At 34.3% G+C, this 12768-nt stretch overlaps 1 protein-coding gene across 4 annotated transcripts in view; it reads right to left on the minus strand.

Moving 5' to 3' along the window:
- Window positions 1–12768, minus strand: part of TRPC4 (transient receptor potential cation channel subfamily C member 4) — a 201077-nt gene that overhangs the window by 141626 nt on the left and 46683 nt on the right. For all 4 annotated transcript variants that reach the window (XM_011284874.4, XM_019825579.3, XM_019825540.3 and 1 more), the window contains one exon: window positions 2205–2609. In XM_011284874.4, coding sequence (XP_011283176.1) covers window positions 2205–2582 — 378 coding nt within the window. In that variant the 5' untranslated portion in view covers window positions 2583–2609. The remainder of the gene's footprint in view (window positions 1–2204; window positions 2610–12768) is intronic.

The following is a 12768-nucleotide window of genomic DNA, read 5'->3' on the forward strand; positions in this document are numbered from 1 at the left end:
CACTGCAAACCTTTACTGCCTTTTGTTAATAATCAGGGTTCAGATCAAGTGCCTGGAAGGAGCCAGGACCTACTTGTGAGACTAGTTTAGCTCAGAAGTTGAACATCTTCCAACAAACACTCTCATAATAGCAGATATCTTCTCCAGACACCAAATTACTCTGGCCAGAACAAATGTCATTTGCTAAAGAGACACTGAAATGTATGGCCAGTGTTCTCTAAAAAACAGCACTAAGGTGATTTAGTAATAAATGTAAAGAATGCATTTAAGGACAATTTTGTTCAATAGATTTGTTGCAATTTACAACGATCCAAAAAAAAAAAAAAGTTAAACCATTAAAAAAAAAAAACGATCCAGACCACCGTCGTGACACCTCTCTTATGGTCGCCTATATAGACCAAAAACAAGAGGGTGTACAATATAAGGCCATTGTTATTAGAAACGATAGGCTATGATTGCAGAAGGAATTTCAAAATCACAGGGTGACTGAAGAAGTAGCATCTGAACTTACACAGATGAAAACAGACTTCTACTCACTCCTAGTTGTGTCCTGCACTCTCTTAGTGGTAAAAACCTGGGATATAACATATATCTTTAGGTGTTACCATTACCTGCCCACTTCTGTCCAGGTGAAAGGACAGACGAAAGGAGAGACGAAACAAGTGAATTTTCTACCAGTAAAATGTTAGCAGTATGATGGAAAGGGAACACACAAACAATTGGATATGAAACAGACAACAAAAAGCCAGTAACCCAACAAGCCGAGAAGTATTGTCCTTGTGGAGTGTGGCTTTATGAAGCTTAGGTTCAGCCGAGGGGAAGTGGTGGGCATGCATAAAAACGGACCATAGAACACAGCGAGACCTTTTTCCAGCCATGAAGTTTTCTGCAAATAATGGCGAGCATCCTGATAAAAGTCCTCCAGGAGAGCAGAAATAACAGTAGCCACAGCAGAACTTGCTTTAAAAGAATGTAACATCTCCTAACAGTCTATCATTGGCAGAGCTTGTGCATTATCCAATACGGCAGAAATCGCTAGAGTGTAATAACACACGTTTTAAGATTTTACTTTAAAAGACACATTTTGAGTCACTACAGTTTGTGCAATGTCTTTGCAATTAGTTTATTAGACTTGATGCAGGAAAGTGAAGAGTTCAGTGTGAGAGGAAAAAGGATCAAACAGACAATTCAGATACAGGGCAGTGACAAAGGGAAGAATCTAGACAGAGAAAAAGCAGATTTCTTGTTTCTGTCCATGATTTCTTCACTTCCTTAGCTGTTAAAACAAACAAACAGGGGCGCCTGGGTGGCACAGTCGGTTAAGCGTCCGACTTCAGCCAGGTCACGATCTCGCGGTCCGTGAGTTCAAGCCCCGCGTCAGGCTCTGGGCTGATGGCTCGGAGCCTGGAGCCTGTTTCTGATTCTGTGTCTCCCTCTCTCTCTGCCCCTCCCCCGTTCATGCTCTGTCTCTCTCTGTCCCAAAAATAAAAAAACAACAACAACAACAACAAAAAAAAACAAAACCCAAACAACAAAAAAATGGGAAGATAGGGGAAAAAAACACCCCACAAATTGTATGTAGAATTGTGTGCCTTTTTAGTTTATTTTCTACTGATGACACTAAGATATAGCTACACTTTGGCATTGGTAAATTTAATACAGTTAAGCCTATAGTCAGAGTTTAGTTATTTTCTAACAATCCTTTTTTTTTTAATTTGCCTCAATTTAAAAGAATCCACTAGAGTTTGCTAATGAACAGTATCAAAATTAAGTGATAGAATTCACTTTTGCAGTAAGATGCAGAGTCCCAGAATAGGCAAACAAATTAAACAGGAAAAGAGCAAAAAGAATTCAGCCGGTTGCTGTAGAATGTTGAAAAATGAAAGAGGAAAAATAGCCACACACACAGAGTGAGCCCCAACAGCATTCTAGGCTGAGCATTACATAGAAATGTTTCCAGTGTAAGGGAAGCCAACACAGGCCATTTTGTTTTGCTTTTGTTCTCACTCCAGGTCTGATTTGCCAAGCAGGGGGTGCAGGTGCTGGTAACTGTTGGTGGGTAGTAAGTGTGTATCTACCAGTAATTGTCTATCACAATAGTTCTGACTTCAACTCTTGTAATTCTTAAAATCTGGGGAGAATTTTAACATCCACAGAAACCTTCTGCAAGTAAAATATATTAAAAATGGTGCTTTTGCACATACCTGTTTTTCTCCACTGGGCTTTTTGTGATTCAGTAACAGCTCAACAGCTCCAACAACTTCTTTCCTAATAGCGTGTAATAGAGCATCTCCAACATAGACATTAAAGCTTAAAAGTAGTTCGATGAGCTCCAAGTTCTCATTTTCAATTGCAATGAGGAGAGCAGTTCTTCCAAGAGGATCAATGCAATTAATATTGATTTTAAAATAAATTTCGGCTTCCTCCAGGGATTTCTTGACACTTGCATAATCTCCCTTTTCCACAGCATTTAAGTAGGCTTTTTCTGATGGTGAGAGTTCGGATTCCGCTCGGACTATCCTTAGAGGGATGCGATCTCTGTAGGGGGCATTCACATTTCTTTTGTAATAGAACTGAGCCATGTTTCATGCCATGCTATTTCCTTGTCTCTGAAAGTGCAAACAGAACCCCAAAAAACACAAGGATTAGTGCTAATACCCTTTTTAACCAGTATGTGTCACACTTAACAACTAACTATAATGCCAATAACAACAATTATACCATCATTCTGTCATCAATTTTTTTCTCCTTAAACAATGGAAATAGGCTTAATAATTATTCAGTTATCTAGAAATGCAAGTTACAAAGTCCTAGTCTAAAAGGAATAAAAAATTGGAAAAGTTACTTTAAAAGTGGCATCTGTCATGAGGAGGTACCTGTAATTTTTGGAAATTATTTACAAAATTTATCGTAAATATATACAGTTTTTAACAGAGAACCCTGAAACTTAAAGGTTGTATCTTTGAGGTCCTAAAAAGGAACCAGGAATATTCAAATGTATCATTCACTATCGATTTTGCTAAACATATAGAGGCTACTGAAATTATGAAATATCACTATCTTAGTAAAATGCTTTTCATTTGTAATGTATCTATTCTTAATGTCATTAAGTACTGACATCAAAGTTAATATGAATTGATGATATCAATATCAATGAAATATCATACTGAGCCTGATGACTATAACTGTTTATGCCCTTTGTAAGTGAATTCACTAGAGGGGAATGAATGTGTATTGATGACATTAATGATCAAGGTGAGTCTAAGCAATTTCCCAAACGAAGAATTTAGAAATGTTCATGTAGAGAAAGTTTATTATGAAAATGCTATTTTCTTAATTCTATTACCTTGATATCATGAAACAATAAACCACAAGACAGAAATATTTTCATTATATAATGTATTATTTGGAAGTTATAGTAAAGGTACAGTTGAAGATGAAGGAATTATTTTAAATAAATAAAAGATCATCTTAAGATAGATTAACAAGAACGAAGTCACTAGCAATTATATTGATTTAGTATTATCCTACTGATACAAACTTGCAGAAAAATCTATTATGTTTTTAAAAAATTTTTATTGCTATTAGCTCCTGATTTCATATTTATGATCTGAACTATTTTATTATTCTATGTCATTTATATTCAACCTACATGTTTATTTACATACATTTACTATTAAATTAAAATTAATGGGGGATTCTGGGTACCTGAACATGCATAGTCATCTTAATTGATCTTTTTAGACCTAATCATTTTATGAGTAAATTAACCTGATTTGAATAATACTTTAAAGGTAGATTAAACATGTATTGAATGAGCAAATGTGATTACATTTAATGGAATGTTTTCAATTTGGGAAATTATGCATCATTTGCATGCTACCTCAATTTAATAGGAATTTCCGTTATCAAGTAGTTAAGTTTCACTTTTTGATGTTTCAGATTATTAATCACAATTTCTCAAATATTGAGGTTCAGCATATAATACACACAACTTTTATTTCCTAATTTGTTCCTTTCTGACATTAGGTTTAGTATCTTATTAAGGCCCTTTCATAGATGAAGCAAATGTAAGAATCTCATAAGCCAGAATATTTTTCTCAAATATTTCACATTTTATTAGCCTTGGTGTTTTAAATGTATAATGACCAACTATACAGCATAATATACACTCATTTCTGCAATTTCAGACAGGGGGTATTGTGAGTTCTTTAAATGGTAATGTTAATTTTTCAGAGGAAAATTTTCAACTCTATTACTTTTAGGTGTGCAAATTATAATCAAGCTTCAAGCTTGGTATTTGGAGGTCCTCCAGTATTTGGAGATGTTTTAACTCACTAGAATCATGGGATAGAATTTATAAATTTATATTATGGGATAACAAGGACAATTTAATTTTCTAGCATAAATAAAACTACAATCAATCCTACATATCTAATTATAACTTTCTGATCCCAAATGCCAGCACTTCCCTCCCAATCCATGTTAGCATCAGTAAGAGTGTGTGGAATCAATGTCAATGGTTTTCACATTGTAATTTTACCAGGACTACAACATAAATGCTTCATAATGATAATAAGTGGCACTAATATTCCATTTCAATGCTCACTTTGTTTATTTGCTCACTTTGTTCTTACTCCAGACTCTTGGAAAAATACATAAACATTCCTGTTTAGAACTGAATTCAAGCTTTGCCACCAATAGTTGTTTTGCTTAAGACTAATGTTTCAAAGTAACTTACCGAAAGTACAGGTTAAAAGAAGATATGAAAATACACACACACACACACACACACACACACACACACTTTGCAGAACTTTGTCTGAATTGTTACTCAGTCAAGATTAAAAATCACCCTAGAGAATGGAATATTTTTATTTTATTTTATTGCATGTACTCTATTTTATTAGTGATGATATCAAATAATTAGATAGTGGAGGGGCCTGGGTGGCTTAACAGCGAATGACTCTTGATTTGGACTCAGGTCATCTCAAGGTTTGTGCAATCGAACCCTGCATCAGGCTCTGTGCTGACAGCATAGAGCTTGTTTGGGATTCTCTCTCTCTGCCTCTTTCTTTGTATCTCTCAAAATAAATAAATAAACATTACCAAAAAGAATTAGATAGCAAATAGCATTTGACTTCTCGCTTTTAAAGCACAGGATGGGGTGTGTTGGTGGTTTGGTGGTGAGCATAACTACCTCCCAAAGCTCAGGATGTCAGTGACAATGAAGAGACTGGTGAACAACAGAGAAGGTACTGGAGAAATTGGGGGAGAGGAGAACAGATAATGAGAAATTAGATTTATTAAAATCTATTTCATTTAATCCAGATAATTGCCATAAATGTAAACTCCATAAGGACGGGTTAAGACATGATACTGCCCTGAAAGGAAGACATATTCTAGTGAATGAACACTGTGTTCAAAATGTGAACTAGGTATGAGACATTACATTTGGTTACCTGTTTCTCCATCCATAAAGGGGGGCAAACAACACTATCAAAGGAATGAGTGAGAAGAATCAGTGTCAGCGCTGAAAAAGATCTATTAACAGTATTGTCGTCTTTTAGTTTCTTGGATTTGAAACAAATATAAGACCTCACATTGAGAAAGACAGATGGAACTTAAATATATTAAAATTTTAAATACATTCAATAAATGAAATTTAATGATTTACAATGAATTGCAAAACACACACACATAAAACAATTCTGGTTAAGACTTTAGAAGAGAGGAAGATTATGTAACTTTTTGTTACGTAGACTTTAGACAAGTCTTGGATTATTTGAGTTGCAGGGATACTAATAAAAGGACAAAAATCAAGTTTAACTTTTGGAAACTGTGATAGACGGATGTAACAGTGAGTGTAAGGTGCTGATAAGGCTGATGGAGTTCCTGAATTGACACATTTATCAGCTACTATGGAATTGCTACTGGATAGAAAATCTGTAAAAGAACAGGAGGCTCAGTACAGCAAAGATCCTGACCTAAAGCGTGTGAATCAATGCCTGTTCCTGGTCTTGAACTTTCAGAACGAACTTTCTGGAAAGGAGAAGATGTTTTCCCCCATGAAATCACAGAACTGAACAGATTCTTTGATTTCAATGCCCCCTGTAGAACACACATTCCAGAAGTGAAATGAATGTTTCATTGTTATGTTTCAAAGACTCAGAAGAGAGATGGGAAGTGATGGGGAAAAAACCCTCAAATTCTGCAATGTGAATTTTTAATTAACTGAAATTTTATTTTCTGTAAATGCGTTGGGAATTAAAACCATCAAAAAGGTAGATTGTCATCAATCCCAAGAGAAATTAAAAAAAAATGTCACTAGATATGAGAACCACAATTACCCAAGCAACATAATGATATACAGAAAAAGAAAAGTTCCAATATTTACATGGATCAGAAAGCATATTCCCTAGAGGATGGACTTAGTTGCTGGGTGGAAACAACAGTGCGCTTCCAAACAACACAAGGGAAAGAAAATATGCAGAATACAGAAATCTCCACTCTTGAGCAGAAATCATTAAAGTTAAAAGAAAAGTTCCACATATATATATAAATTATATTTTTAAATTATATATATTATATATGTATATATGCATATATACACATAAATGTGCATATATATATATATATATATATATATATATATATATATGTAGTGTTTTATTCCCTAGGTTACTGTCAAAGCATTCATGTTTACAGGTTGACTTCATCACACCATGAGAAATCTGACTCCCATTTTTTGTTAGGGTACTACTACATATATTTAAGTTGCTTTTGTACTTTTTCTGGACTCTGGTATGAAATAACATTTTCTCAGATAATTTACTGACATTTGATCCAATTCAGATTTTTATTTTTGGCTATTGGTATAGTACATTATCTCTATAATCTTTGATATAATACACACTCCACATAAACACCAAATGCTCTAATCTTTGGTACCACTTTGAATTCCAGACCTGTTCCTACTGTCTTCAGGCAAGATACCACGTGAACATTTCAGTAGCTGTAAGTCTTGTACCAAAAGTGCCACATAATTCACTGAAATGTTTTGTGACTTAGCCTGACCAAAACCCAAGTGACTCTTGTTTTGATGTTGTAAAAGCACACTGACTACCAAATTCTTCTGAAAGGTTTTAAGGATATTTCTGTGAATTTCAAGAAGTTCATGCTATATTACTTTATGAAAAGAAAAACACTTTACTAACTAAATATTACAACATCTTAAGATTTTAAAGGAGGAAGTTGGGATTATGCTTATGTTTAAAATGGAAGCCCCTTATGATTTAACAAGTACCAAACTTAAAACTAAACCCTAAATATTCCTATTTAAAAACAAAAGAAAACAAAACAAAACAAAACAGTACCTAGGAGAATGCATTTGCAGGGCAAAAAAAAAGAAAGTTATTTATCTTGATTTTTATCTCATGGGATTTAGAAAACATGTTTAAGAAAGTATATATAGCTGTCAGAGTTTGAATTTCCACCCTGAGAGTTAGAATGTGCATTGATATATTCCTGTTTTTCCCTCCAATTTCAGAGGAAAGGATGCTCTCTCTCTCTCTTTGCTCAGGCTGCAAATCCCGCTGCCTGAGGAGTTTTCAGTCATTGCCACTTCTCTAAAACCTTACATCAGCCCCTTCCTTCTTTCAAACCTTAAACTTTTCTCTGCATACTGAACTCAGATATATACAGGTACCTAATTTTCAGAAAGGTATTTTTTAAAGTAGGTGTAAATGTTTTCTCTGTATTTATTTGTTATTTTTTTTCATTTTATTTATTTGAGAGAGAGAGAGAGAGAGAGAGAGAGAGCACAAGTGGGGGAGAGGAGCAGAGGGAGAGAGAGAGGGAATCCCAGACAGGCTCCACACTCAGCGTGGAGTCTAATACAGGACTCGATCGGACAACCCTGGGATCATGACCTGAGCCGAAATCAAGGATGCTTGACAGACTGAACCAAGAGGCGCCCCTTTCACATAGTTATTTTAAAATTCTAATTATCTTTGGCAATTATCTCTCTCTCATCTCTGATTTTCTTTATTTTATAAAGTTTAACCTTATCTCTCATTTACTCATTTACTCTCCCTAAGATAGTACTTATTGCCATCATGGAATAAATATTTTCCTTAAAGTCAATCATGTCCTGCTAATTGCCAGATTCATTTTGATGCTTTTCAGGCCACATGATACTTGGCTTTCCAGCAGCCTTTCTAAATAAGATGTGCCTCCCCTTGAGTTCTCTGATGCTCTTCTGTAATGTTCTACCTTCTGCCTACACGTGATCTCTCTCCGTAGTCCCCCAGCTTGTTTTCCTTCCATCTAAAGCCTAAATGTTGTTAATACCAGGGTTCTGCCCAGGGCTCTTTTCTCCATTTGTCACTCTCATTAGCAATTTTCATCTGTTACTCATTATTCAAAATGTTCCATAAAACCCATATATGTTTTTAAAGTATGCTGTTATGTTTTCAGTATGTTCTAAAATCCATGTTCCCAGGCCATACCTCTCTAAAGTTCTAGACACATGCTGTCCAGTATGGTAGCCAGTAGTCACATGTGACTATTTAAATGTAAAGTGACTAACATTAAATCATATTAAGGATCATTTCTTAAATCTTACTGGCCATATTTCAACTGCAGTATAGCATTTCCTGTGTGTAATGCTGACTGACTTTATCTCCTCATTATTATTGGCTACACCAATATCCTTCCAAATCATCTCACTGATGTTATTCTCGCATCCTCTCTAGCCTCCACAATGTCAGAGACCTAATCATGCTAAAATGTAAATCTGATCAAGTCACTCTCTTACTTATAACTCATAAATGACTGATAATCATTCACAGGAAAACATACTAACTTATTACGGAATATTGGACTCTCATGATCTGGTTTCTAAATGCCTTCTTGTATGTATTTCCCAAGACTGCTCTTGGAAATCCGTATTTCACATTGACAAACTACTTGGCTACTAAAGCTCTAGGCATTTTCTCATACTGTTCTTTACAACAGGAATACCTTTCCTTCCCTTGAGCGTCTGGTAACTCCTGCCAAGTTTTAAAAACTCCTGTGAAGTATCATAGCCTTGAGGATTTTTCTTCCCTTCCTCCTAAAGAAGGGTTATATGGCGTTTTTTATGGGTCTTTATAAACTCTGTGGACCTCTTAGATTTAGAACTTTTCTTATTTACTGTATAGAAGACATCCATATGTCAAACATTGGCAATACCATCGTGAATGAAAGCCAAAATCTTTGTACTCATAGAGCTTATGATCCGTGGAAGAGGATCCACAGAAATTTAAAAAAGCAAAGGTGCAAACTGAATAATTACAATTTTGTTAAGGTTATAATGGAAATAAATGGTGAGAGGCTATGGAGAAGCATGGCACAGGGGAAGAAGAGATGGAGAGTTGCATGAGGTAGGGTGGTCAAGGGTGGCCTCTCTGTGACATGAAAGATGATAAAATGCTAGCTAGATAAAATGTGAACAGTGCAGAGAAAACCATTACGTTAAAAGGATCTGAAAGTGAGAAGACGGTGAGGCAGGAGGAACATTTTAGTGTGTGGAAGAGGCCAGCTTGACTGGAGTATAGTGAGTAAAGGAGAGAATGGAGGAGGTGACTCTGCAGCCCACAGTGTGGGGTATGAATTTTGGAAAGCATTCTAAGCATAATAAGTCACTGAAGGGCTTTGAGCTGGGGAGTGACTTGATCCAATTTCTGTTTTTAAAGGTCACTCTGGCTGCTAATTGATTCGGAATTGTGCAAGAGTGGAAACTAAAAGATCATCTGCTAGTAAACCAAGTGAGTACCATCAAGAGTCTCTATCAGGAAAGAGTATATATTAACCTCTATGATTAAGAATGTGAAACTCTCGGACTCTGATCGTGGTATAATGCTGATGGGGAATTAAGTGTCTGCCCATATTTTATTGAGTTTACTCATATTATTACATTATTGAATATATTTTGAGTAATGTTACTCTAGCCGTCTTTCCCATATCTATATTTTTTTCTCATAATTTTATAGAATTTGAAGTTTTTCAGGAATACACCTGCCATTTGGTAACAGGGTTGCATATATACATATTGCTGTTACTACATCAGAAACATTTGTACTTCTTTCATTGTGTCAAAGATGTTGATACTTGGCGTGTTGACAATGAAAGTGTCACATGGTAAAAAAAAAAGAAACATTAAGAAGAAATGTGGGGAGAAACTATGCATGTTGCAAACACATAGTATGCAAATTTCAACAAAGAAAGACTAACTTAGTTTCAAAAATGACTTATTCAGCAGCAAAATGCATTCAAAGTACCCCACCACACTCAGATCCTGTAATCCATAGCTGACCTTTAATTTCTCAAATTGTGTGTGTGTACGTGTGTGTACGTGTGTGTGTACGTGTGTGTGTGTGTGTGTGTGCGCATGTCTATGTACTGTCAGGGTGGTAATTGTTGTCTTTAGCCCAAGACAAAAAGAAATGTATCTTTTAGTGATAGCAAAAATAATATAAAATGCTTAAATTTGGATGCACATATAAAATTTTTGATAACTATATGACCCCTTTATTTTAAAAAATACCACTTACATTACTTCAAGAGGTAAGAAAGGATACTGTGTGGCTTAGGGGTTACTGCTGGTAGTGGCTGTGGTGGGATGTGTGTGTATGTGTGTGGGGGAGGGGAAGAAAGAGAGAGAAAGAGGTAATTGAACTTGTATTGAAAGTTGTTGTAGTAATACATCAATAGGGAAGCATGACAGATCAGTGCAGGAAACAGAAAAATAATAAATAATGTTGACACAACTGGTTAGAAGTTTTGGAAATAATTATTTTGGAACGCCATGAACATAGATTCTAAATGAATTTAAAAGTGAAATATTGAAACAAATGAAATTTCAATGGCGAAGAGTTTTCTAAGCAAAAAGCATTCGAGAAATGACTATGAGAAAGACTTATGCATACAAAGAATTAAAAAAACTTAGTATCCAAACATAATACACAAAATTAAAAGGCAAAACAAGGGTAATTATTCAAAATAAATATGACTGAGAAGAGCATATTAAATAGAAAAGAAAAACACTAAGATTAAAAGAATAAAAAGACCAGCCTCCTCAGAGAAAAAGAAATCCAAGTGGAAAATATCATTTGAAAATGCATTCTACTTTTCTGACCTCTAAAATGGAGAAGTTTACCAGCACAATAAAAGATATCGCCTGCAAAATGTGATCAGATTAAATACAAAAGAATAGCCAATACCAGAAAGGATTCGGTGAAAATACTTCTCTTATAAGTTGCTGGTGATAGTTTAAACTGAAAAGGAATTGGAAATATGTGTGTCCATCTTTGGAAGGGTTCAAGCCCTTCACCCTAGGAGTATCTCTTCCAGGAATTCACCCTGGAGTTATATTTTACAAGGCAGGCAATAGTTACAAGGCAGACATAAATAAGAATTTTTATTTATGCACACAAAAGAAAAAATAACTGTTATCTATTGTTGGAAACAACTGGAGAGACTCAAAAGTCAATAATTGTCAGCTAGTTCAATTAAAAGCTGAATATTCATTTAATAAAAAATGTGTAGCTATTAAAATAACATGTTTTAAAGGTTAATGTCACACAAAATAATCATATTATGATACGTGCTAATCATGGATAACATTTCAACACAAGATTAGCATCTGCAACAATGATAAACTTATAAGAAGGAGATAACTATACTCACAATTAAGAAAGGTTACCTATGTGGGGTCGGGGGGATGCCTGGGTGGCTCAGTTGGTTAAGTGTCTGACTCTTGATTTCAGCTCAGGTCATGATCTCATGGTTTGTGAGTTCAAGCCCTATCTTGGGAACTGTGCTGACAGTGTGGAGTCTGTTTGGGATTCTCACTCTCCCTCTCTCTCTGCCCCTCGCCAATCATGTTCTCTCTCAAAATAAACAAATAAACTTGAAAGAAAGAAAGAAAGAAAGAAAGAAAGAAAGAAAGAAAGAAGAGAAAAAGAGAGAAAGAAAGGTTACCTATGGGTAATAGGTGGTTTTTGTTCTGATTTACATTTTCTAGGTTTTTGATAAAGATGATACAATGATTTTAGTTTTTAAAACAGTCAAAGCAGAATACAATGTTCCTCTTTATTGATTTTTATAATATGCCAGAGAATATTGTTTTAACATTACCATGGGAGCTCTTAGCATTTGGGGGGATAAAAGTAGATGCCCCTGTAACCTCTGAGATATACACACACACACACACACACATACATATATATATATATATATATATATATATATAAAATTTATGGCATATAATTTATGATATACAAAATTATGATATATAATATATATATCATATATATATATATATATATACACACACACATATACATATATATATGTATGGGGTGCCTGCGTGGTGGTATATATATATATACCTGTGTGGTTATATATATATATATATATATATATATATATATATAATATATATACACACACACACACATACATTTATATATATTTTTATATATTTATATATATTTATATATTTTTATATATTTATATATATTTATATGCTTATATATATAAATATATAAATATATACTTATATATTTATATATATATATGGTGGTATATTTATATACCTGGGTGGGAATATATATATATATATATATATATATATATATATATATATACATATATATAATTTTTGTGTGTTTAGAGGCTGAATCCACAATTGTTTCCAAATCCATTGTTTTCTATATTCCTATA

This window comes from Felis catus, chromosome A1 (assembly GCF_018350175.1).
Source record: "Felis catus isolate Fca126 chromosome A1, F.catus_Fca126_mat1.0, whole genome shotgun sequence".
In the NCBI taxonomy this organism is placed as follows: domain Eukaryota; kingdom Metazoa; phylum Chordata; class Mammalia; order Carnivora; family Felidae; genus Felis; species Felis catus.